Source organism: Falco biarmicus, chromosome 8, assembly GCF_023638135.1.
Source record: "Falco biarmicus isolate bFalBia1 chromosome 8, bFalBia1.pri, whole genome shotgun sequence".
NCBI lineage: Eukaryota > Metazoa > Chordata > Aves > Falconiformes > Falconidae > Falco > Falco biarmicus.
In genome coordinates, this window is record NC_079295.1 from 59,711,253 (window position 1) to 59,737,752 (window position 26,500).

A 26,500-nucleotide genomic window follows, 5' to 3' on the forward strand; every position below is an offset into this window, starting at 1 on the left:
TAATAAAAACATGAGTCAGCTGCTGGCGTGGGCAGCGGATTTTCTAAACATCCCCTCATATCCTGAGAAAGGGAGGAAAAAAAAAAAAAAGAAAAAGGGGAGGGGGGCTTGAAGCGGGGGGGGGTGGGGGTGGGGGGGGGTGGGGGGAAGAAAAGAAAAAAGAAAACAGGGAAAAAGGCCAGAATTGAAAGCAGACACAGGGAGAGAGCAGCTCCTTTCCTCCGGTTTAAGGAGGCGAGAGCCGGGCTGGTCTGGGCTCCTTTTGTTTCCCGTTAGCCAGGCCCTCACTTCTCGCCGTCATCGGCAGCCTGCAGCAAAACTCCCCTCTCTTGCAGCCCCTTTGGCTTCTCCTCCTTTCTCAATTTTTTTTTTTTTCCCTCCCCTCACACTCATCTGCTGGGCTTTAATCGCAAGTTTTGCTCTGCAAAGGGTCCCCGCAGAGGGTGGAGGGAGGAAGTCGGAGGGACTCCGCTCCTCATTGGCGAGGCAGCCTCCCCCCTTCTCCTCCTCCCGAGGTCTCTTTTATTTATACACGCACACACACACGCGTGCACACCCCTCAGCCCGGGGCTTTGCTCCACGCTGGGGTTCGAGGTGGCTGGACCCCCTCCCAGGTGGGCTGGGGGCTGCCCAGGGTGCTGCTAAGATGCACTAGAGGAGCAGAGCAAGGGCTTGGCTGCAGCCCAGCCCTGGCACAGCCTTGCCTCTCCTTTTGATTTTATTTTATTTTTTTTCCCCTCCTCCCCTCCACTTCATTTCTTCCCTTCCCTCTTTTTCTCCTTTAAGTGGAAAAGCCTTGCCAGCTGGGGAAAGCTGGGAGGGCAGGGAGAGCTTCGGCAGGCAGCAGATAAAGAGTGCGGAGGAGGAGAGGAAGGAATTTCGGGGCGGCCAGCGCCCGTGGGACGTGCGGCACAGGCATTTGCCGGTGAGACCCTGCCCAAGGTAAGCCCTCGTGTCACCCACCCAGGGGTCAGCTGGCCCTCCTGCTCTGCTCTGGCTCTCTGGCCAGGGAGCCGCACGCTGGAGGTGGTACAGACCCCAGGGATCCTCTCCTCGAGCTAGCCTAGTTGCTCTGGAAGGGGCTTTGCTCGCCTGCATGGGGCTGGCACCACAAAACACCCTGCCAGGCCCTGGGGAGGTGGTGGTTGATGAAGAGCAGCTGAGCTCTGCGGCATCCCACGGGAAAAGCCATCCCATCCACTCTCTCCAGGTCCTAGGCTGGGAAAACTGCAGGGAGCCGAGGGACTGGAGGGGTATAGTGCTGCAGCGGGAGCAGGGCCCAGTGGATCTCTGCTTCTCCCTGGGGAGCTCTCGGTCCTTCCCTGGGTCAGAGGGTTACCCTGGCTCTCGCAGCCTGGTGGCTGTGGGAGGGCTGGGATGTGCGTGGGGAAGGGACTGCTCGCCACCCCTAGCAAGACATCTTCTAGAAGTGTAAGTGTACCCCACTGCAGAGCAGCATCACCGCAGCATTAGACTGTTTGAACATACCCGTGGTCATCCCTAAATGCAGGGTCTCCTAGGACCATGCTGCTTCGGTCTGTGCCCTTGGTGGGACTCCTGTCCTCGTGGACCAGGCCAAAGTGGAGAGGGATGTCTGCAAGCCCTGCTCAGGGCCTGCACCCTGGAGTGCCGTGTACTGGAGGGGCAGAGCCTTGTAAAACCCTTCTAGGCATGGATATGGGCAACCGCTCTGCTGTCGCAAGTGCCCAGGAGCTGAGGATCTCCAGCAGGCTGGAACTGGTGTGGAATAAAGCTGTGCTGACTCAGGCAGCCCTGACAGTCCAGGGACAGGGGCTGCATGACCTGTGGGGCTTTGGTGCTCATGCTGGGACCACTGCGGGCTCAGGGCATCCAGTTCCTGCACTCATCCGCCAACAAGGAGACTTTCAAAGTAGGACTTGTGGTGGAAAGGGATGTTGTGCTGCTCCATCCTTGCCCTGTTTGCAGGGGCTTGGCAGTCCCAAATCTTTTCAGAAGGTCTTCTATCAATGGCAAGGACTGGTAATGCTGAGCCCCAGTGCTCCCCAGGGGTCATTGGGGCGTTGGTTGAAGGGTCATTTCCCCCTCAGCACTCTGCAGGACAAGGTGACTGTGCATCCCATACTCTTGGGAAAGGGGCACGTTTCGTTCAGGCAACCGGAGCCAGTGGCAAAGCCATAGGTCTGCCTGGCAGAGGCCATGTGCTGGCTTGGAGAGGGAGTCGCCAGGTAGCCGCCTTGGTTGACAGTTAACTCTGGGCATGGTCTGACATGAGGCTTGAAGTTGCTCCTTGACATTGATGTCACCCAGGCTTGGGTGAGATGTGGCAGTCACCAACCCCTGACAATGTCCCTGGGTCCAGGAAACACTTCTAAGTCAGTTGGTGCATCAAGAGGGGTCAGGGGTTTGGAGAAGAATCAAGCCACAGCCACCCATTTGCAGCATGCAAAGGGATTTTCTCTCTCCCTAAAAACCAGCTGCCCCTTTCTCCAGCTCAACAACGTGGCGGGTCCTCGCTGAAGGAGCAGGCGGAGGGACTGTGGCCACCCGATCACCTGCCCTCAGCTCCTCTCCTGCATCCCCACACAGGGCTGCAGGTTCAGGCTGCCCATAGTCCGAACGGGCAGCATGATCTGAATACAAGCACGTCCAGCTGTGATGCTGCAGTCAGGGAGAAGTTAGCCATGGCTTGTTGTCCAAAGTCCTGGTCATTTCTAGTGGGGTCCCACAGGGCTCTGACTTGGGCTTGGTCTTCTGCAATCTCTACATTAACTGCCTGGGCAACAGACAAGCACGCGTGCTAAACTCTGGGCTGGCACCAAGCTGGGTGGGCAGCTGGTGTGCAGGCAGATCAGAGTGCAGGAGGATCCCAAGGGCACTGGGATCAGCAACAGCAAGCTGTGACAGCACGCTGCCATTAGGAAAGAAATACTAGATGTCTGTGTGTCATCTTCGGAGCTAACAGCCCAGGCAGCTCATGCAGTGGGAAAGGATCTGGGGGCTATAGTGGACACAAACCGGATTGCAGCGTGGTGTGGGGAAACCCACAGCTCTTCCCATGGGGTGTGCCAAAAGGCGCGTGGCTGGGGGCGTCATGAACAGGCAGGGTGGGGGGAGCTAGTCCCCCCAGCAAATGATGCCAAGCACTTCATCAGGGATAGAAAAGCTCCAGTCCACAGAGTGGAAAGGCTGGGGAGAGCAGAGAGGGATCAGAAGCCCAGAAGAGGATGCAGAGGGCTCGGGGAGGGGTTGATGGGGCTCATTGGTCACTGGATGTTGTGGGGATGTAGTGCACAGTCTTCATGCAAGGGAAAGGTCACTGCAAAGAAACAAGTTAGCTTTCAGGGGAAATGTCTGTAGGTTTAAAGGTGAGAGGCTGGGTGCCTTCAGCCCTACCGGCTTTAAAAGACATGTTGGGCAAACCTCTGGCTGGGGAGATGGGGGCACTGCAAGCAGGGCAATGACCCCATGATCTCTTTCAGCCTCATTTTTGATGGGTCTGTGACAGGATTTCCAAAGCGTTCAGAACAACACTGTTAGAGAGAGGAGAGCACTGAGCCCTTCTCCAGGACTAGGGCAAGACAAAATTGCCTTGGTGAGTACTGGAGGAAAGCTGAGGTTAAGAACCTATCTCTAGCTGCGATAGTGATGCTGTACAAAGAAAGACCATGTTGGCTGGCCGAAGCATCACCCAAATGACAGGCAGGTGTTGCGGGCCGCTGCCAGAGGGTCCGGGCAGGGACTCCTGTGCCCTGCTCCACCCTGGGGCCAGGAGGCCCTGAGGTCCCACTGGCCCCAGTGCCTGATGCCGCACTGGAGTGGGATGGGATTGCAATGGTGTTCATAGGGTCAGGCTCCAGCAAAGTGTCTTCCCAGGATGCAGCAGCAAAGGGCAGGGAGTGGAGGAGCTACGTGGTGGCCAAATCCCACAGGAGCACAGCTCTGGTGCTGGCAGTGGGGGCTGCCTTTGGCCCAGAGCTGGGGGGAGCTGGGGACCATGCAGGCTTGGGGCTGGTGGGATGCATCCTATCCCTGCAAGGGAGGATCTGAGCTGAACACTTCATGGAGTTTGTTTGTTTGTACTTCAACCAAGGCAAAGAAATCCCCTGGAGAGGAGTTGCAAGGGGAGGGTATAGACTGGGTATTGTTTCCTCAGAGGCTGGAGCAGCTCCAGGAGGCTCCTTCCGCTCCACCAGTCAAATTGGACATAACCAGGCTTGTTTTAGGGGTGGCTGTTTCCCCTCCTCCTCTCCCTGGTTGCCTAATTAGGCTCCCCGAGCCAAGTGCACCTCTGCCCTGCTCTGCTCCCACTGGGACAACTCCTCCTGGAAGTGCAGTGCTTTCCTGACACCATGGGGGACACTGAGCAGACCCAGCTGGGACAGGGACAGGAACACATACCAGAGATGCACAGAGGGGTGCTGGGATGGATCACGTGCTTACAAGGGTCCATTGGCCCTCCAGCCTGGCAGCAGGAGACGTACAGTGATGCGCTGCCCCTCACACCCTGCTTTTTCATTGTTCCTGGGTGCACACCTGGCACACAGGCTGTGGCATGCCCTGGTCTGTGTTTGTGCCCTTCTCTTGCAACCACCAGCCTGCAGAGCCAGAGGATCACGGTGGGGAGAGCCTGTGCAGAGAGCAGGGAGCTCACAAAAGCTCCCACAGAAAGGCTGCTACCAGGAAAGCCAGGCTGGTGTAGTGCAAATGGTGTATGTCTTGCGCCCATGGCTGGACTCATCTTCTCCAGGGCATGCCTGCAGGGGCATCTGCTCATCTGTCCAGGTCCCTGCCAACAGCCACCCTATGTTCTTCTCCAGGCTCAATGAGAGCTGGTGTGTCATGGAGCTTGCAGGATGCTGTGGGGTGCAGGAGCAGGGAAGAGCTGGAGAGTGCAGGGATTTAACTAGGGCACTGTGCTGGCCGTCAAACCCTGGGCTGCAGACTAGGAGACAGATTGAGTAGGAGGGACCACCTACCCATTATGGAAAGGGTCTTCTCAGCATGTCCCCATGGGTAGCACCAGGGCTGCTCGGAGGGATGAGGGTCCCAAAGCAGGCAGGGGACCCCATCCTGCTGGTCCCTCTGCCTTCCCCCTGTGGGCCCATCTACCACGCGGAAGGGTCTGTGACTGAAATCTTAATGCTACAGAGACACAGTAATTGGCACCAATTAAATTGCTACATTCATGTTTGAATTGCTTTAACTGGCGAGACACACTGTCTTATTTATACAAAAAAATATGTTTGCTTGTGGGTTTGTCTGAACTGGGGCCAGCAGAAAATACACCATTTCGAGCTCCACTCTCTGCAAGCGCATTCTCTGCTCGCAAACTGGAAGTCACCTCGGTTTCAGCCTTTGCTGAGCAAATGGTTGCAGAACAGAAACCCTGCTTTCCTCGGGGCCAAGCACTGCCGGCATCGTGACAGGGGTCCCCTCCGCTCTCCTGCAGGCAGCTGCCAAGTTTCACTCTCCAGCCTGGGAGCTGTTTGGGAGAATATGGTTTGATTCAGGAATTCCTTGTGCAGGGAGCAGGACTCGGCGCCCATTTTAAAGCTGTGCTCAGGGGAGGGCAGGGGGTGATGGCAGCTGCTAGCCCTGACACAGAGTCCTGTCTTAGCTTCTCCTCCAGAGGATCTGCGAGGTTTGGGGGGCAGGGGCTGTTTGCAGAGCATGGGTGCACAGGGAAGCTGATTTTTGCTCCATGACTGAGGGGAGAGGAACTGCTGGAGGTTATAGAGGACCCTGCAGGCAGGATGGCAAGAGCCTGGCCAGAGCACATAGGAGAAGGTTATCCAAGAGGGAGGCATCCCCTGTGCAACCTGCAGATACATAGGGAACGTGTTGGATTTCTGCACCCCCTGCTCCAGAAAGCTCCATCGTTGCCCCCAGGTCCTGCTGTTATAAGGAGGTGGGGGCCAGACCTACATCATATGCGATTGCCTCCTGGGGGTCTGACCCCAGCTTGCCAGCAGACAGGAGAGGGGGGATGGGATGGGATGAGGGTGGCTGCCCCACCACTATGGTTCAGCCCTCTACTGTCCTGGGTGCCACCACCCTGGTCCTCCTGCCCCACAGGTAAGCTTATGGAGGAGGGGGCAGGATCAGTCCCCAGCACCAAGAGCTGCACCAGCAGCTGCATTTTGCTTCCTCCCAGGAACCTAGGAGCAGCAGGGCCAAATTAAACACAGCTCCCCTCTGGAAGCAGCCTCTGCCCTTCACACCCCAGCACTACCTGGCGCTGCACTCTCCCACCCCAGCTACAGTGCCAGGCTCCTCTCTGGGTCCCACAGATGGGCAAAGGGTGCCCTGACCACAGAGCTGATGAGTGCCTAATCCCAGATACGAGAGTTTAAAACTCCAGAACAAAGCGATTAAGCTCGGGTCCCTCAGGCAGCTGAGAAGAGCTGATGCATCTACAGATTATCTCCTCCTCCCTGGTAGATCTGTGTCTCAGGGAAATTGTCAGAGAAGGATCAGGTTGCTCATCCTTCACTGTTATGTAGGACTAATAAGACCACAACATTCTGACTGCTCCTGGGACTTTGCAAAGCCCCTACATCCTACCAGGGCTCAGGATGGCTCTCTTTCTCCTGCCTCCATCACCCTCCCCTCCCAGCTGATGATTAGTGGTTAATTAGAGCAAGCTGGGACCTTTGGCTCTAGCCCTGGCCCCATCATAGCAGCCACCCTCAAATAGCAACTCTGAGCAGGTGATAGCGATGCTGACATGCTGGGGATTATTTTCCTCCTCATGTATACCTTAGCAGAGCGCTTCCCTTGCATCTCATCTCCGTGGGAAAGCAGACGCAGCTTTCTGGCAGCCAAGGTATGTGAGCAGGGAAAGCCCTGGGGGTGCCAGGACATGAGACCAGCAGCCAGGATGGTGCCTAACCCTTGGTCCCACATCCCCTGCTTGCCCCCTCCACTCCACCAGTGGTGGGGAAAACCAGCAGGCAAACAGGTGGGCTCTGCTCGGAGAGGCAAGCCCCATCCAGCCCCACGTGCTTGGGAGCTGGGAGCCCTCAATATGCCACTTCAGGGGTGGAGGGGCCAGAGAGCTCTTTGAGTCACTGCTGCCAGCCAGCCCTGAGGTGCTGCTGCTTGGTTGGAGGGGCCAGCAGTGAAGCAATGCAGGGAGCTGTGTGGGTACTGAGCCGTGGTTTAGGTGCCCTGCAGCTACGTTCATAACTCGCGTGATGCGTTCTCCTGAAATGTCTTTGCTGTCGGGGCAATGGGGAAGTTGGGGGACGGTAACGGACAGCCAGCTGGGCTCTGTTGCATCCTTTAGAGCATCTTGCTGGAGAAGGGTGCTGGGAAAGGCTGAAATGCTCCCAAGGGGCACATTTGTGCCTCCCCAGGGGATCACTGCACTGCATTGGGCCAGCCCCAAGGCTGAGCAAAGCCCTGCTCCCCACACCCGGTGCGAGCATCCCTTGTCACACACAACGCCAGACTTCGGGGCTGTGCTCCGAAATGCTGGCCAGTCCCCAGCACCACCATGGACCCGTCGTGGCATCACCATGGCCCTGGCACTGATTGGCTGCCCTAGGGAGGGTAAGGGAGACAGGATTTGTCTGGGGTGAGGAGCAGGGTATGCAGCAAGGGACAGCCAGGCACTGCCTCAGCTTTGCCTGGCACGTGGCAGCCGTTCTTCCTAACACCCCCATTCCTCCTTCCCCGACCCCAGGTGAGCCCTGGTCCTCACCCAGGGTTTTCCCACAGCCTGGGCCAAGCTCGCAGGCTCTGGGGAGCAGCCCTGTCAGCCCTGGGGCATGGCCTTTCCTCCGAAAGTGGAAGCAGGGGAGCATATGCAGCTGAAAGGGCCACAAATACCAGCACTCGAGGCTGGGGGATTATTTGTAATGCTGGCACGTCTCCAAACAGATGTTTTGTTTTATTTTGAACTTACACTAAATAGGTCGCTTTTTTCCTCCATCTCCCATGGGCTTAAAATGGAGTGGGAAAGCTGGGGGGGGATTAAAGCTGAGAGTGCAGGGCTCACCATGGTCCCATGTCCCCCTGTCCCAGGTCCTCGCAGCGAGAAAGCCCATGGCTTGAGGTTTTCTGGATCGCATGCGTGCACGTTACAGTCACCCCACACTCGGATGGGGAGGGTGGCCACAGCTGAAATGGGGCTGCATGGGGCTCACCACCCCACCCCATTCCTCACATGGCTGACCCCAGGGCTGCTGAATCATACCGCCAGGGCTCAATGCGGACTCATCATCCTCCCCGGCAGCTTCCCTCCCTACTTTGGAGTCATGATCCTCATTTTCAGCTTTCTGACAGATGCTGTCAAAGCCTGCAATAGCCCGTGGCAGGCTGGCCCGGAGAAGGCTGCCTGTGATAGCTCATGTCCTGCCATCTGGCTGCAGGACCAGTGCCCTCATGACCACACAACCACCTCCTCCAGGTGCCACTGAAGCAGGGGACCAGGATCTGAGGTCCTGGGCAGGGTCTCTGGTCACACTATCCCTGCTTTCTGCAGCAGAGGCAAGCAGGAAAGCTGTCCCCACCTGTGGCTATGTGGTGGCCCTGAGCTCATACTGCCCTGGAGGTGGCATATGCCCCTGCTTTGACCATCTCCTAAGAGCGTGGTCCACACCAGAATTGTGGCTTTAATCACATCTTCACAGACCAAAGAGCTCTGGCAAAACCACTCGGAGGGTTCAGGCGTTAGCAGTGCTGCCTCTAAGTGCTTGCAAAACCTCACCTCTGCAAGGAACCCCCAAACTCAGGCACGCTGCAAACAGGCACCCAGGGCTCTCAGCATCCCTTGGTCTCACCGGTGCCTGGGTAAAGCCTCAGAACTCCTTGGTGCTGGCAGGTGGTTGGGTGAGGCGGGTTTTGCCCCCAGATGTTCATCCCTTGGGCAGGGATGGCCTGTGGGACCCCAGGGACTCCCCTCCCCTCTGCCCCTCAGCCTGGTTTCAGATTTCCTACCTCTGTGTTTTATCAGCAGCTGTTTATGGGCCTTGGGACGGCAGGCTCCCCATGTGTGTGCCCTGCCTAATTCTAGCCATGTGCTGGGAAAAAGAAAAAGGACTCTGTGATGATAATCTGGCCTGTGAGTAAACACGGTGTCATGAGAGCCAAGGGACCCCAGAGGAGAGATGTTGCAACTCCGGATGGTTCCAGCCAAATGGAAAAAAAAAAACCACCACCAACCACTCAGTTTTATTTAGATTAAAGGGTGGGAAAGAAGCAGTTGCAGAGGCCAGAGGGAGGGTGGCAGAGGAACACAGGACAAGCCAAAGAGTTTCACTGCCAGACAAGCAAAGCTTGGGTTTCAGGAGTCTCCAGCCTTTGCTCAGGGAGCTTTTTGCTGTCGAAAGAGGGGGACGGTGCTCCCTCCAGCCAGGAAAAGCCCTCGCTCCCTGGCTGCGAGTAGCACTGATCATGGGATCCATACGGGGCTGCTTTTTTTATTGCATACGGGCACCCACGATCTCACTTAATGACTCAGATGCGCTTAGACAAAGAAGAAATAAAGTATATTTTATTTCCCGCTAATTTGCACCAGATGTCCCTCGCCTGCTTGGCAGGACGGCAGGGCCAACAAGCATTGTGGGAGCGCCTGGAAGCACAGCCCCAGCAAGAAAAGTTGCTAGAAATAGAAAGCCAGAGGAAGAGAAAGGACCAGAGGCTGTGCGAGAGGCCTGGCTTTGCTTCTCCACTCCCTCTCTCACCGCGGTCGTCCTGTCGCCAGCCGAGATGCCCTGGCAAACCGGGCTGGCAGCCAGCACCTCTGCCCAGCATTGCAGGATGAGGGAGGCTTGGGGCAGGGGAGCACAGTGAGTGTAGAAAAGCAATGTGGGGCAATGGGTGCAGGAATTGCCCTGGTAATGTAAATTTGCTGAGCTGGGTCTGTGCACCCTGATTTCCAGCAGATAGCACATCCCCTTGCTGGTGTGTAGGGACCAGAGCTCCTCCCAAGGTGGCTGTCAGCACAGCTGCGGCTGCTCTCCCCCTCCCTGGCACGCCGAGCCATCTCCTTCCCCATGCACTAGCTTTAAGGCTGGTTCCGGCTCCCACGGCACTGGAGGTGCTCGCAGGACCCCCATACTGGTTCTCCACAGGACGTTAGTGGTTGTGGAGGAAAGGCAAGAAACATAGGCTAGGCATGCTTGGGAGGAGGGCAGTGGCCTGGGAGGGCCCCCTTGGTGTGGACGCTCATGGTTTAAGACATTTGCAGTGCTGGAAATGTCCCCATCCTACATGATCCATGCTTGGGCACGGGCAGTGTCATGCGATGCTCGTGCCAGTGCTGCCATACGTGCTGTGGTGCTCTGCCAGGAGCACTGCCCCGTACACATGCTGGGAGCAGCAGCAGAGGGAAGGGAGCTCAGAGGTGTGGCAGGGCATGCTGAGCTAAGTCAAAGGAAATTCTCGCCTCGTTTCCCAGGAATAGTCAAGACTGAGCCCACACAACATATTTTGGGCATTAGCAAAGGCATCTTTGGCTTACTAGCATCATTAAAGAAGAGATAGGTCTGAAGTGCGGGAACAGTAATAAATCAATAAGGTTTGGTGATGCCTGGTCTGCTGAGCAAGGCACTGTGAAGTGGGAAGAGTGGCAGAGATGGCTGGAGGGATGGTACTTACTAAATAAAGATGTGACCACCCCCAGAAGAGGCTGGATACAGCATTTCCTCATATCCAAGACCCTGGGTGTAGCCCTGCTCCCGCTGCAGAAATTCCTCTCCAAGTTCATTAGCCACAGAGGCATCAGCCCCTGGCCACCACTCGCAGCAGCAAGCCGGGGAGTGGGAGAGGAGGTGGAGAAGAAAGCTCAGCTGTCTTCAGATTTGGGATGCAGGAGAAATGAGAGGGGGCTGCTCTGGAGAAGCTGTGAAGTCATGATATGGGGAATTGGGAGACTTGAGTACTGGTCCTGGCGCAGCTGTGGCCCTGACACATGGCCTTGGCCGTGCCGTCTGACCTCTTTGCTCTGGCTCTCTCTCCTGTGTCCCGTCTGTGAGGGCATGGCTCCATGGGCCATCAGAGCCCAGGGTGCCTTCTGCACAGCGCTGCTGCTGCTGCTCAGGGATGTTGGGGTGCCCCCATTTATCCCATTGCCCCATGCAACATGCTGCAAAAGCATGAGGGTAGAGCTGCTCAGGCAGGCTCTCAGCGGTGCCTGGCCACAGCCAGCTCTGGGATGCTGCCCCTTTGCCAGTGCGGCAGCGGGCTGGGAAACCCGGCAGCCCGAGCTGGCTCAGCTCTCCCATCTCGCCAGCAAACCCGCTCGCCACTCCTGTCCGGAGGAGGAGCGGCCGCATTCCTAAAGCCACACGTGCAGCACCGCTGGGCTGATGTGATTACAGAGGACAGATAAGGACAGACAATGTGGCCCTGTCACCGGGCAGGGACAGTCGCCTGTATCTGTGTCTCATTTGGACTCGAAACCCTCCCAGATATTCACTGTCCTGAAGTGCCCAGATCCCAGCCTCGCTGGGCAGCAGCGCAGAGGTGAGCAGGGACGTGGTGTGCAGGCTGGCAGGGAGCCATCCTCCCCCATGGCACTTGGCAGAGCCCCAGCATGGCCCCAGGGACCCCAGACTCCGGGAGAGCGCGGCCACCCCACAGGCATGTGGGCCTGAATGTGGGCACAGAGCTGCATTGCCCAGCCAGCCCAGCCTCCCTGCGAGCCAGCTGACCTCCTGTCTTCTCTCCCAGCCAAATTCCTCTTTTAGAATAATAAACACTGCAGCTTAACAGAAAAGCTCCCTGCCCTGCTGGGCCAGGGACAGCTTGCCCTCACATCACAGTGCCAGAGAGGGGCAGAGGAAGGTCTGTACCTGTGCTGGCAGGGAGGAGAGGATGGTGAGGGGTATAACGTGGGGATGGAGAGCTCAGACTTCACCTTGGCAGCTGCAAGGTGGGAGGCTGCTGCAGAGCCGCAGGGCTGAGGGAAGGGCGCTGGAGGTGGCATTGCTGCAGGACCTCCCTGGCTTCCAGGCATGTACCAGGATGGATGGAAGAAAGTAGTCCCATGGCTTGAAAATCCTCAGGTCCTGGCTGATGGGAAGGTTGTAGGAGTCTAAGGGGTCCATGGCACCCTGCTAACCCATAGTGTTTGGGTCTCTGGGTGGGAAAACATCTGGGACCCTGCTTTCGGATCACTGAATGGGGCTGTACCCACCTCAGCTCTTCCTTGTCTGGCACTCATAGGGTGTATCTTATTGCTCTTGCTGAGAACAAAAGCTGAGATTGAGGAGCAGAACAAGTGCTCTCAAGGCTGGCAGTGAGCTGGGGGTATTTGCATCCCTTGTGAAATGCCTGTGTGCACATGACAGGGAGAAAAAGGTTTGTCCTTCTGCTAGCCATGTTCTGCGTGCATCCTGCAGGACGGGCAGAGCTCAGCACCTCCAGGCATACGTCTTGCCCTGGCCAGAGCAGACAAACAAGGGAGAGCTCACCACTTCTTGCGAGATGTTGCCACCCTCCCACTTTGCTTGGGAAGTGTCTCCAAGAGAAATGCTTTTCTGCAAAACCAGCAGCTTTATTAAAAACAACTATGAACACAGGGGAAGCAGCCAGAGGCAGCAGGTGAAGGCTGCAGGGCTCCCACTGCTCGCTGAACCAGCAGCCATGCTAGCCCAGCATCAACATGCACCTGCAGCCAGCTCTGGCAGAGCCATGGATTGCCCTATCAGTTATCCTACAGAGATCACTGGTGGAGTGAAGGATCTGTCTTTGTGGGAAGAGGAATCCAAGATCTCACCTGGAATAGGACCAACAGTGACAGCCATGAAGATGGTGGACAGGCAGCTAAAAGCTGGGCATGAGTTTGGGAAGACCTTAGGTGCTGTCAGGAGATACTTTGGGAGGGGTCGAATGCAGCCTGGCTTGTGCATGCAGGCAGGGAGGGGTGAAAGAAGAGGATCCCAGTGGTCCTTAAAACCTTGGACATTGAATAATAGATGAATCACAAACCTCTGCAAGGGAGAATTGGGAAAAAAATCTAACTGTTCTCATGGCAGTGCCTTGGAGGGCATTGAGATTAGGTTGTCCATCACCCTCCTCTCTCCTGCAGGTTGGTGCTCTCTGAGGGTGGGTGCAGTGAAGTCATGTTCGTTTACAGCCTGAATTTCACCTTGGTCCTTTCATCCTACGCACCCCCAGCTCTTCCCTGTAAGTTCTCTTATCCCCTCTGGCAAATGCAGAAGAGAGAAGGAATCACAGAAGGGTTTTTCTGGAGGGGGGACAGGGAAGCTGCTGAATAAGCTGGAGACCTGGAAGGATTTGGTGGTAGATCAGCCTTTTGTTGAGCCAAAGCAAGAGAATAATAAAAACATCTGACAAGCTCACGTCATTTAAAAAACATTTCCTCCTTAACATCAAGCAGACCAAGAGGCCACTCCAGGGCCAAGAGGCAGCAGAGCCGCTCAGTAAGAGACAGTGCCTGGGGCCAGGTCAGCAAGTCCAGATTGCCACTAGCTGCCCTCATGCCTGGCGAGCAGCTCCGCAGAGCAACGTACCAGTGTCATGGGGGCTTCTCCTCGGGGTCTGCCTTGGGAGCAGGTTCAAAATGTCTCTTGCACTGGGAGAGGGGAGGTGGTCCAGCGGCAGGGCAGGAGCTCAGCCCTAGATTGCAGTGTGGCTGAGCTGTGAAGTTGAGCTCCATGCAGGAGCATCCCCAAGTTCAGGACAGCTGAACTCCATTTACCCCCCAGCTTCGCCCAGGCACAGAGGAAGCCTTTCCCCTTACTTTTCCCCTTGTTAGCTTCTTCATTTTGCTTTTCAGAAATACTCATCCCCATTCCTGAGGCATGATGAGGAGGGTTGCCTATCACCCCATTACATAGGGGACAGACCCCACTGTTCTTAGAGACCTCTGGCTTCATCTTTTCTGGGCTCTTGGTTTGCATCTGGGAGGGCTAAAAATGCTCTCAGGAAGATTTCTTGAGAAATGTTGATGAAAGGGATTTTTAACCAAAAAGCTCTCTTAAATATTCCCTTTATATATATATATATATATATGTATATATATATATAAGAAACTCAGGTTTTTGTGGAATTTCTTTGGCCTTGCTTTATTTCATTGGAGGGAGCAGAAAATGTGGGAGGGTTGGAGGGGAATCTGCTTTCTAGCAAGTTTTATCTCACTGGGACTGAGGGAAGCAAAAACTAAGGGAGAAAAAGGCTAGCGGTAGAGCAGAGGGAGGGAGAAAGGCAGGGCTCTGCAGTGCGGGGAGCGGCAGTTCGAGCAGAGATGAGCAAGAGCTGACACAACTGCTGGAGCCTCCAGCAAAACCCCTGTTTACCAGCGGGAGATGCCTTAGAAACAGCTCCTTCTGCAGATTCAGCGTGAGGGGGAACCAGCCACCCCGCTGGGAGGGAAAGGCTGGAAACTGGAAAGAGATGGGAGGTTTCTGAGGTGGAGAAAGAAACCTGGGGCTTGGGTAGGGGCTCCGGGCCCCCCCTGCCCGGGGTAGCCAAGGGAGCCCTCCTCTGCTGGCAGTGCTGTGCTTATCCCGCTTTGTTCTTGGCAGGATTCAGCCCCAGAGCCCGCCATGCTGCACCCCTCTCTGAAGACATCTCTCTGGCTCCTCATCCTCACTGGTGAGTACTGTGGCCAGGGAGGCGTGTGCAGGATTGGCCCCTGCGTGGGGATGCTGCCCTGGGATGCTCACTTTAGGGCGAGGGGGAGGAAAGGGCACTGCCGTGGGGAGGCACTGGGGTGCACAGCATGCTCCAGGCACATCTGTCTCTCCTAACGACTCGGGTCCATGGGCTAGTGCCACCCCAGTCCCATGGCAGGGTGGATGTAAAGATGACATGCAGCTGCGTGGAAGGAGGAGACCTTTGCAGAGGCAGTACTGCCAGGTGTGCTCAGCCCGTAGCAGACACCTAACAACCTGCATTAGGTGGACATTACCGACACCCCCACGGCAGGAAGGATTCGATCAGACCCCATATATATTATAAACCCCCGCAGCAAAGCAACAGGACGTTTGGCTGCATCTGGGCTGTTTACAGCAGTGCTTCGAGTACCTGGGGACTGTCCCCAGCTGCCCTGCCCACCAGTGGGGACACCAGGGAGGAGCACGTGTCCCAGCCCCACTGGGACATCCAGACAAAGGGTGAAGCAAGGAAGCTGGGAGAGACATGGGGAGCCATTCAGGAAGACCTTGCCTGCTCTATTGCTTCCAAAGGATTTCCTGCAAGGTTTTGCTTTCATTCCCTTTTCACTTTCTTGTAAACTGACATTGTTTCAGCCTAGTCTGTGCCCGTCTGACACTGTCCCTGTGGAGAGGCAGCCAGCAGAGCAGGGAGCTTCATCATCTCCTCTCCCCCTTGTTTGCTAAATGCATGGCCTTTGAAGGTGCATCTGAGACCTACCTCTGCCTTTACAGGGACAGGCTCATTTAGAGGTTGGCAGTACTATCTGTACTGTACTGTCAGCTCCCTGAGCCATCTACACCAACTCACAGGATGCATAAAAGCCAAGAATGTAAGCAAATGTGGGGAAGGCCCAGGTCACCCCCCTTTCCAGCCCCATCCTTACCAAGGATGTCCCTTGGGCTGTTGCAGCGGCACCACAGCATGGCTGCGTCCCAGCGCAGCTCTGTCTACACCCACAGTTTCGGCAGCTGCCCCAAATCCCTCCTGAGCCAGCCTTCTGCTCCTCACCGCCTGATGACACTGGGCAGCACTGAGGATGCAGTTACCTCGCAGAAAGGTTGGACAGGGACAGATGGAGTTAAAGCTTAAGATGGGGGGTTCTCCACCCAGAATTGCCAAGGACAACATGGGCAACTTTGAACGTTGCTAAACCCCGTGATGTCTTATTTCCTCTCCAGTAAGGGTTTCAGGAGGTACAGGGAATGAAGGGTGACCCAGCAAGGTCTAGGTTGACAGGACAGTTTTGAGGAGAGTATGTCTGTGAGTGGTGGCTATGCCAAAGAGGACAAATCCAGCAAGGTTATTTTTCAGTGTAAAGGCTAACACAACAAACCAAATACATTGGCATGAGGTTGTGCTCTAGCATACTTCACCTTGGACTTCAGAGGAATCCAATTCCAAAAAACAAATCCTCTCTCCCTCCTCTCCCAGGTCTGCCGGAGGTAACGTCGGGGGGCAGTGGGCTGCACATCGAACCCAGAGACACTGAGCTTGTCCTCGGCCTCCACAGCACCTTCTCCCTCTTGTGCTATGGGGACAATGTGCTGGTCTGGGAACGGGAGGGGCAGCCCCTCGCTGCATCCCTGGAGCAAAGGGATGGTGTCTTCTTCAGCAATCTCACCCTCAGGAACGTGACGGGTCGTCACACCGGGGAGTACACGTGCACCTACAGCCCTGACCATGCTCCAGAGCCAGCAGAGAGGAAAGCCCTGTACATCTATGTTCCAGGTAGGGGACAGCATGTCCTTGTCTCTGCATTCCCACACAGTTTAGCCAACAGGAGCAAGAAGGATTTGAACTATCATGCTGTCTCTAAGCACCTGGCTCCCCAAAATCCTTCCTCCCGTTGTAGGAGAGCCCTCATGGCAGGTCATCTGGCTGTGGCATGTCTTTGGTATGCCAGTTCATGAGAGAGGCCCATGGGTAGTGTGTTGGGACAAGTCAGGAGGGAGGCAACGGTGCTAGGTGGCAGTGTCTGGGTCTCTCTCACCCTCCCCAGGAGAGGTTTGGCAAACCCACAACATGGCAGCTCTACTTTTCCACGGGGAGTAAGAGAAGAAGCATCCCACTAGTCTGGAGACAGAGCCCTGTGTTGTAGTCCTGGAGGAGCACAGGGAAGCCCTGGTTCAGCTTCAAGCAGCTTTCTGTAACCAACGTTCCTTCTTTCCCACAGATCCCTCCCTAGTCTTCCTCCCTGCAATCACCTCTGAAGAGCTCTTCATCTTCATCACGGGCTACACAGAGGCCATCATCCCATGTCGTGTGACCAACCCACAGATGCAGGTGACGCTCTATGAGAAGAAGGTGGAGAACCCCATCCCAGCTGCTTATGACCCACAACAGGGATTCAAAGGCTTCTTTGAGGATAAGACCTATTTCTGCCGGACAATTGTGGATGACCAGGAGGTGGATTCAGACACCTTCTATGTCTATAGGATCCAGGGTGAGCTGCCATTGTCATAGCATACCTGTACACCTGCTGTGGCTGTTCCTTCAGCCCAATGGCAGGGCACAACAAAGCTCTCCCCCTGCCTCCTTAGTGATGCCCCTCATCAATTTGCAGGCTGAATTTAGTTTTGTCTCCATTAGAGAATGGGTTCTGCTGAAGTGCCAACTCCATCCACCAGGGAAAAGACTTCCCAGTGGACCAGTCCACCCAGGATAGATGGACTGCATGCCCACTTCATTATTCATTCCTTTCTTTCACCTTTCCCACAGTGTCATCTGTGAACGTCTCCATCAGCGCAGTGCAGACCATAGTGCGTCAAGGAGAAAATGTTACCCTGATGTGCACTGTGAGCGGCAATGAGCTAGTCAACTTCAACTGGGATTATCCCCGCAAGCAAGTGAGTACTCCAGCCCCACAGGCTCCGGGCAGCAGCTCCAGCCTTTGCCCAGATGTCCCATGACAATCATTCATCAATATCCCCATGGCAGAAACTGTGGGATACTGCTGCTGCCATACAGGGAGGCTTGATGGGGTTATCCTTGGATTAAGGCTGTTTGTCTCAGTGGCCTCTGATCAGCACATGTTCCCTGTCCCTGTGGCAGCCAAACTGGGGTCCTCTACCCCTTCCTCCTCCCTCCCTGTGAGCCTGGCTTTGCAGCTTCAATGGCAGAACATGCTCTTGACTTCTTAGACCGTATCTTCTGTCCACATTGTGCAGGCAGGGAAGGCTGTGGAGCCAGTGACTGACTTCCTACCTGGATCCACTCATGAGATCCGCTCCATCCTCATCATCCAGAACGCAGAGCTAGAGGACAGTGGGACCTACGTCTGCAATGTCTCTGAGGGCTACCATGAGAAGACAGACCGGAAAGACATCACCATCCATGTGATCGGTGCGTTGCTGCCCACATGCCCAAAGCCAGCAAACCACATGGCGTCCGGGCATGATGCCCCAGAGTGACCCTCTTCTCTCTGCATGGCCTCCAGCTCTCTCTCCTACTCCCCTCTGCCCTAAATAACCATGACAAAAAGCCTTCCCTCACCCCACATCACCGCTGCCCACTTCTTGGCTTCAAAACATCCCAAATTTCCCACTATGGCTTTTTGTGACCCTTTAAGTCACATGAGGGTACGGGTAAGAGCTCTTCTGCACAATGCAATGCCAAGGTGATGTGAGGCCATATTGTTATCTCCAGTCTGTCCTACTTTTGTGTAATTTGAGGGAACTTGCCCCATCTCCACAAAGTAACAGCCTTTCCCCTGCATGCTGCCTGCCCCGTGAGCTCCTCTGCAGCTCTGCATCTGCACTCCTCTCAGACACAAGCCTGAAGCCTTGAGAGATGGATCTGGAGCTGCCCCACCATTTCTGGGTGTTCACAGCATTTTTCTGCAGACCCATGTTTGTCCAAAGGGCTGGAAAGGGGGTTGCTTCTCTCTCTGACCCCCTTATCCCTCCTACCCCCTCTCAGAGCGTGGCTTTGTGCGCTTCCACACCCACCTACCCAACACGGTGTATGCTGAGGTCCACAAGAGCCACACCATTCAGGTGGAGGTGGAAGCCTACCCACAGCCCAGCATTGTATGGCTGAAGAACAACAAGACTTTGACCATGGAGAGCAGCAGCGAGTTCACCATCACCAGCAGGAACCTGTCAGAAACCAGGTGAGGGCCCATCGTTCCTCACCAGGGGGTGTGTGTGTGTATAATTCACAAAGCAACCTTCAAATTGTTGGTTGGACACGGTTGGTGGTTGAATGCCTTTCCATGAGTGGATTTCAAGCATGCCTCAGATGGGTAGGAGCTGGTTGCCTCTGAGCATTGTCAGTCCCCGGGCACCTTCCCATACAAATCACTGTCTCCTCCACTCCTCCAGGTACCAGACAGCTCTGGTGCTTGTGCGGGTGAAGCAGGAAGAAGGAGGATTTTACACTATCCGGGCTTCCAATGAGGATGATGAGCAGGAGCTGTCCTTCCATCTGCAGATAAATGGTGAGGATGGGCATGCAGACATGGGGCTGAGGAGTGTGTGGGGATTTTCAGGAGGTGGCTCCATCCTTTGCTGCAGGACTCTCAGACTGAAGTCCTTACTCCTCTAACTACACAGCTCCAGAGTGGTTTTGTTTAAAGGTAGAGCATTCGAGCAAGACACATGCTCGTTTGCAATATCTCACACTTGGTCTCACAGCAAGGGGGACAGGGAGGCAGTCCAGACACCAGCAGTTTGGCCTTCATGCCCTTGCACAGGGTAGTAAATGCAGAGATGATTGTGCAGCTCTGATGTCCAGGACTTTTCTCTGTGCTTGCCTGTGTTCTCCAAGCAAGCTAGATGGGGGCAGGTCTTCTCCATAGTTCCCTCAAATCTTTCTCTTTTTGCTGTTAGCTTTCAAAAATAAAACACAATTGATATGCTGAGTCCTACCTCACTGTCTCCTAACCCCCAGGCCATGTTAGGGGTATAGTGGAATCAAGTTCTGCTTCCATCCTGCAGTCAGAAAGGAGAATTCACTGCCATCGTTCTTGGTTTCAGTGCCAGCCAAAGTGGTGGACCTCAAAGAGAACAGCAGTGCCAGCAGTGGGGAGCAGACTGTAACATGCTCTGCTGAAGGCATGCCCCTGCCAGAGATCAGCTGGTCTACTTGCAGTGACATCAAATGGTAAGTGGAGTGATGGAGCCCATGGGAATGGCTGGACCCTTGCATTTATTAGAATAATAAACTATTATTTTATTGTATTCTGCTGGCCTACACTCCCAGGCATCCCATGGTGGTACATGGTCCCAACTCTCAGGTGCCTTTATCCTCCCTCCAACCAGGTGCAGCACCAAGGGGCAGCCCACCCGGCTGCTAGGGAACGAGTCCACAGAGATTGGTCTGCAGACCAACGCCACGTACCACGCGGAGCTGCAGGTGTACCGCGTGAACAGCACCCTGCAGCTGCACAGGGTGGATGAGCCCCTGCTCCTGAGATGCACCGTGCAAAACTTCCTGGGCACCAACTCCCAGGACATCACTCTGGTCCCACACGGTGAGGCCTGAGGGGACGGTCTGGGTCAGTGGTGCGGAGCTAGACTTTTCTCTCTGTGTCTCCAGGCCGGAGGTGCTGGGAGCCAGGTCTGTCCTCTGATGACAGCAGTCCTTGAAGGCAGGAAAGCTGGGTATTTCTGCCCAAAATGAAGCCTCCTTTGGGTTGAGCAGGAAAGGCTGCTCCAGGAGGAGTCTGGAGCCCTTATGTCCACTAGACATGGACATCCTCTTGCCACCACTGGCAGGGTCATTCCCTCAGGGAGGCGAGATCAGAGTGCCAGAACAGGTCCCCGGTGCCTTGTTATGAGCCTGCGGGTCACTAGATGGTGCCACGGACTCGAACATCCATGCACTGAACATCCCAAATAGGAGGAAGGATGCTCTAACCCCAGGCCCGGAGCTTCCAGCCCTCCCCCAAGCAAACCAGCCCCTCTAGCTCCTTACACTCTACCATGGCCAAACCTCTCCCAAGGCAGCAAGCCCTCTAATGGGCTGTCAAAACCCATCACCCCAGTATCTCTGGGGTGCTGGCCCTGCCAGTACTGGGCAGGTCTGCCCAGGAGGAGAGGACAAGGACTGTCCCCATGCAGAGGAGAGCTCAGGGCCAATGTTTTTTGAGGGGAAGGTGTGTAGCAGGAGGGGGGACAGTGGCTAGAGGGGAGAAGGGGAAGGGTGCAGGGACCCTTCTGCGTTGCTGTCCCCTCCTTTGCCCAGGGTACTCAGACCATGCAGAGGTGGAGGAGTCTGACTGCTGTCCCTGTTATCATTGTAGCCTTGCCATTCAAGGTGGTCATCATCTCTGTCATCCTGGCCCTGCTGGTCCTCACCGTCATCTCCCTGATCATCCTGATCGTCCTGTGGCAGAAGGTAAAAGAGGAGAGTGCTCCCAGGCTGCCACAGTAGTATCCTTGTGTCAGTGTGGCTGGGAAGAGCAAAGCTGTGAACTCCTGCTGGCATGGGCTTGCTGATGTCCCACCTGTGCCAGGAACCATGGGACTCCATCAGTCTCTGCATGCCCCTGGCATCTGTAGGCTAGGCGTGGAATGAGGCAACAGCTGCAGGGACCAAAGACTCCCTCACAAAGCCCATCCACATCCCCCATGCCCTCTCTGACTGTCAGCCTCTCAGATATCTTTTTTCCCTTTGCTCCCCTTTCCAGAAACCTCGTTACGAAATCCGCTGGAAGGTGATTGAGTCAGTCAGCTCTGACGGGCATGAGTACATCTACGTGGATCCCATGCAGCTCCCTTATGACTCCAGCTGGGAGGTGCCCAGGGACAAGCTGGTATTAGGTAAAGGCTCTGTAGGTCCCTCTGATGGACCCCTGGGGTCCTGGCTGTCTGGGAGTGATAGGTTTGGGCTTGGGATCTCTAAAACAGACCAACCCCGAAAAGGCACAGAGATCCCTGCAGATACGATGTGATCCTGGGACCGGGGGACCATCTGGGGCCATAGTGGGAGGCCAGCTGCTCCCTTTTGCATGAAGTACTGGGTTATTCCTGGCCATCTTTTCTTGCAGCTGAAGGATCCTTCTCTTCCTAGTCAGATGTAAGCCAGCCCTAGCCCCAAACATCATAGTTCAAGACTGCCTCCATGCCCACCAGAATGACTTTAGCAAGGCTGGTGGGGTTCCAGACAGGGGACTTTTCCAAGCTCCCCTCCTCACCTCTCTGCGAGGACCAACTTTGTCTCTTTGCTGTTTCTTTGCAGGACGCACTCTCGGCTCCGGTGCCTTTGGACGTGTTGTGGAGGCAACAGCCCATGGCCTGAGCCATTCGCAGTCCACCATGAAAGTTGCAGTCAAAATGCTCAAGTGTGAGTTGCCCCCACACCACCTTTTTCCCCCACCCAAAACCCACAAGGCCAAACAGTGCCCATGCACAGCCCTCCTTGTGCTCCCATTCACACTGGGCTTTCCCCAACAGCCACTGCCCGGAGCAGTGAGAAGCAAGCCCTCATGTCCGAGCTGAAGATCATGAGCCACCTGGGACCTCACCTCAACATCGTCAACTTGCTGGGGGCCTGCACCAAAGGAGGTAGGGGAGCGCTGGGTGCCTTGTCTCCTCTCCCGGCTTCCCAGGACTGTGTTAAGGAAGAGGACTGTCCTCAGAATAATTCCTGTTTTCTGGGTCAGAATGATTTACCTTTCGTCTAGGAAAGCCTTGTGGGGCTCTGAAAGCCTTTCTTTTCAACCTGTTTGAAACAGAGAAGGCATGTTTCTGTTAGCACCCACCTCCCTCCCCAAACACAAATTTCAAATTGCAAAAACTCTTGATACCAGAAAGGTGGCTTTGCCCCCTGGCCCTGCCCAGACACCTGCAATCTGGTAATGTCCATGTGGGGTGAAGTTCTCTGCCCTGGGGAGCAAGCAGGGACAAGGCAGGGCTGATGTGGGTGCTCTCTCCCACCAGGGCCCATCTATATCATCACTGAGTACTGCCGCTATGGGGACCTGGTGGACTACCTGCACCGCAACAAGCACACCTTTCTGCAGTCCTATGGTGAGAAGGCACGGCGAGAGGCAGAGTTGTACGGGAACACCATCAAGGAGGACCATGTGCAGAGGTACCTGGAAAGCAGCACCCTCCCCTCTGGTGCCTACCCCATCCTAGCCCCCATCCACAAGGGCGACTGGTACTGCCAGGAAGAATACCTACATTTCCTCCAGACCAGTAAAATAAACTCTGGCCCAGCACTGGGACACAGCTGGCCGCTCTGTTACCTCGTGAGACCAGCCCGTGTGCCAAGCAGCCACCTCCAAACAGCTCCTGGCAGATGGGGAGTTAGTGGAGGCAATCTGTGTGTCCTGGAGGCTGAGTTTGCTAGCACACATGCTGGCTGCTCCATGCCAGTTGGGAATATTCCCTGGCATCATTAACTTTATTGGCATAACCATAGCTATGCATTGAGCACAGAGGCAAAGGGTTTCCCAGCATGTCTTAACCCTTGGAGACCTCAGCTTTGCATTTTCAGGACAGGTTGCATGGCTGCCAGGCCTAAGGGAGAAGTGCTAGAAGGACTGCCTTTGCACAAGAGGTGCTACAAGGAAAGGGAAATGGTCCTTCGTCCAGTTGCCAGCTGTAAGGGATGCAGGCACATCGGCACAGAGAAACAGTCCCATGGGAAGTTAGAAAGCAGCGTTTCCTTTCAGCACGCCAAAACAATAGTAAAATAGAGCAGTGTTAGGACATCAGCACAGCTGCCCCCTCCACTTTCTGCTTGAAGGCAACTCAGATCCTAAGCACTAAGTGCAGTCTTCCAAGCCCATGGGGACATGCCCTACAGCTCTGGTCCTGCAGCAGGTTTCCCTTGCCCAGCATCAGCACATGGAAGGCCTCAAGGTGCTCCTTCCCAGATGCAGTTGTTGCTAATTCAAGGGAGAGGTGCTCAGGGGTACAGATGTTTGCTGATGCAAACAGGCGAGGTTTAGCTGCGGACAGAGGGCTGTGTTCTGCCTGCTCAGTTCAGCCGTTCAGCCTTCTGCAGGCCAGTCCTGACTAACCTGGAAACATGCACAGCCAAGGTGTAGGGGTTTGCCTGCTCACTCTGCCTTGGGTCTCATGTTCTGCTGCCCTCTGGGCACCTGGGGAGCTGTGTGGCTCTGGTTCCTCTTCCTGCCCTCTCCAGTGCCGAGCTTGTGATCCAAGCTTATGCTCTGCCAGGCAAGGTGAGCATAAGAAGTTTCAGCCTGTGGGCAAGGACACCTGGAGACCCACAAGGGAATATGGCAGGGCTGTTTAAGCTAATGCTGAGGACACCTGAGCTGTTACAAGGTGGTAGAAGGAGGTCTCTGGTGCCATTTGCACTTCTCCCATGTGTGATGTATGACTTCTTTCCCTGCTGTGTGGGACATTTCAGTGCCGGGGTTCAGCAGCTGCAGTCCCACAAATCATTGCCCCATCCCCTGTGTCTCCTCCTCTCCTCTGTATCTGAACAGCCTCTTTGCTACCCTCCACAGTCACCTCTCCTTGTCTGTTGAGAGCGATGGGGGCTACATGGACATGAGCAAGGACGACTCCCTGGATTATGTGCCCATGTCCGACATGAAGGGTGAAGTCAAGTATGCTGACATCGAGTCCTCTAACTACGGCACCCCGTACGAGCTGGACAGTTATTCCCCATCAGGTAACAGCTCAGCCACGGCAGGAGGAAGAGATGCTTGCACTTGGGGCGCTGGATGGCTTTGCTTGCAGAGGGAGCTGGTCCATATTGCAAAGGTCACCTTTGGGACGAATCCAGCAGTGGTGGCAGATGCCCTCATACGGGAGCTCCCAGCTCTCTCCCTTTGCTGCTGGAGGCAGAGCACTCCCCAGTGGGTCCTTCTGCTGGCTGGCAGCCCATGAGTGTGCTGAGTAACACCAACATCCATCTCCGTTTGCCCTCCAGCTCCTGAAAGAACAGACCGGGTAACACTGATAAATGAGTCTCCGCTCCTCAGCTACATGGACTTGGTGGGCTTCAGCTTCCAGGTGGCCAATGGGATGGAGTTCCTGGCTTCCAAAAATGTACGTATGCTGGCTGGTCCATGGTGCCTGTAGTGGTGGAGGCCAACAGTGCTCTGCCATGTCCTGTGGTCAGCTTCTACTCACTGTCCCTCTGTCCATGCCAACATCCTCACGGGAGAAGTAGTCGTGCAGTTGAAGAGCTGCTGACCACTTCTCTCTGGAAACACAGCCCTGGGGATCAGCATGACTATATTTGCACGTGATAGCAAACCCTGGCTTAGATCTAGCTTCAGACCTCAAATTTTGTGACTCTGGGCTCCTCCCAAGCCATGTGCGGCACAGCTGTGGTGTTATATCATCCCTATTAACCAGGATGACCGAACAGTGATAGCTTCCCTGTGCTAAAGCACAGGGCAGTCTGCAGCAGAGCTACTACTCTCCATGGACACCCCTATTGCACCACATGCTCTGAGCCCCCCAGGCCTCATCAGAAGTGCTTGTTTAGTGGAAATTAATCCTCTCCACTGCAGAGGACTTGACTCTGGGATTTCCTAAGGTCTGGCTTAGCCCAGGGCAGGCAGTAATGTAGTTGGACCATGTGAAACATCACACAGGGTGGGGCTAAGAGAAGAGATAGGGATAGCATCAATGATGTGTGGAGAGAAATTCCTGGCTCTCTGCCTCCAGCCAGCCAGTCTGATCCCAAAAGTGTATGGTCAGCGCTCCCCTATAGAGCACAGAAGAGGAGGTCCCGGCTTCCCACAGTCACACTTTACAGTGGCGAAATTACCATGCTTGCTAGTAGTGTCTGGCAGGGTCTTGAGCAAACCTCAGGGCTGTTCATATGGAAAACACCCAACATGCTGGCAAACCAGGAGGCACAAGCTAGGCTGGTGTAATTCTGATGTCTTCAGACTGCTGGATTGGGCCATCCAGACATGGAGACATCCCCTCTTTGCCAGCCCACCAGCCCCCTTGCTTGGTCAGGCCCTGGCAATCCCCCTTCTGCTGGGTTTTTCAAATTACCATTGCCAGATTTGTATGCCTGTTGCTGTCACAGGGGTAGCAGTCCAGATGAGCAGTGAAAATGTGGTAGCATTGCTAGTGGCTTTGAGCCATGGCTGTCCCTAGAGATGGAGGAGATGATGTGAGGTGACTCCTGTTCCTGCAGCCCCAGGAATGTGCTAGCGCTGGAGCTGGGCTGCTTCCTTGGGCTGCATGGGGCCCCTTGCGGTGACAGTGCCTTGTCTCCCCCCTACAGTGTGTGCATCGTGACCTGGCTGCCAGGAACGTCCTCATCTGTGAGGGAAAGCTGGTGAAGATCTGTGACTTTGGCCTGGCAAGGGACATCATGAGGGATTCCAACTATATCTCCAAAGGCAGCGTGAGTACCATGAGCAATCAAGCCCCTCCTTCCTGGTGCTTTGGGCCTGGCACCCCCTACATGCTCTCCTTGTGAGTTGTCTGTTCATCATTGTGCCCAAGGGTGGTCGCAGGGCAGAACTCCCAGGAGATGGTGTCAACAGCCATCCATCCCGCACCTGATGCGCTCTGCATGCTGTGGAATAGCAGTTGCATGACCATATCTCCAGGCTCTTACAGAAGAACTTGGGCAGCAGCAGCAAAACTAAGGATCATCCCCTGTACAGCCCATCACTGGCAGCAGTGCTGCATCCCTTCCCTGCACAGCACTGAGTCCTGTCCTGAGCTGCGGGCAGGAGGAATGCAAGGTTAGGCAGCTTGACAGTGCTCCAGTGAGTCACTGGACACTCTGGGAAGAGGTTCACAGACTTCTGCTCTAACCACTAGACCACAGGGTAAGAGGAAGTGTTTTCCTGCGAGCAGCTACTTTCCAGAAAGACAGCTCCAATCTTTCTAGGCAGGAGAGGATGAGGCTTTAATTGAGCTTCCCCAGAACCTCCCCTGTGACTTCAACAACAACATGTCCATTCCAGCCCTGGGGCATTTGG

General features: G+C 55.2%; 1 protein-coding gene across 2 annotated transcripts in view; it reads left to right on the top strand.

Annotated features, from left to right (window-relative positions):
- Positions 1–431: 431 nt before the first annotated feature.
- Positions 432–26,500, top strand: part of PDGFRB (platelet derived growth factor receptor beta) — a 34,277-nt gene continuing 8,208 nt past the window's right edge. Inside the window, exons 1-19 of one of the 2 annotated variants that reach the window (XM_056349443.1) lie at positions 432–942; positions 13,022–13,119; positions 14,481–14,550; positions 16,045–16,341; positions 16,787–17,056; positions 17,332–17,459; positions 17,781–17,955; positions 18,532–18,724; positions 18,936–19,051; positions 19,590–19,716; positions 19,875–20,086; positions 20,858–20,952; positions 21,245–21,377; positions 21,796–21,900; positions 22,011–22,121; positions 22,497–22,650; positions 24,044–24,210; positions 24,472–24,590; positions 25,792–25,914. In XM_056349443.1, the coding sequence (XP_056205418.1) occupies positions 14,502–14,550; positions 16,045–16,341; positions 16,787–17,056; positions 17,332–17,459; positions 17,781–17,955; positions 18,532–18,724; positions 18,936–19,051; positions 19,590–19,716; positions 19,875–20,086; positions 20,858–20,952; positions 21,245–21,377; positions 21,796–21,900; positions 22,011–22,121; positions 22,497–22,650; positions 24,044–24,210; positions 24,472–24,590; positions 25,792–25,914 (2,574 nt within the window). In that variant the 5' untranslated portion in view covers positions 432–942; positions 13,022–13,119; positions 14,481–14,501. The remainder of the gene's footprint in view (positions 943–13,021; positions 13,120–14,480; positions 14,551–16,044; positions 16,342–16,786; positions 17,057–17,331; positions 17,460–17,780; positions 17,956–18,531; positions 18,725–18,935; positions 19,052–19,589; positions 19,717–19,874; positions 20,087–20,857; positions 20,953–21,244; positions 21,378–21,795; positions 21,901–22,010; positions 22,122–22,496; positions 22,651–24,043; positions 24,211–24,471; positions 24,591–25,791; positions 25,915–26,500) is intronic. The other variant, XM_056349442.1, reaches the window with a different exon arrangement.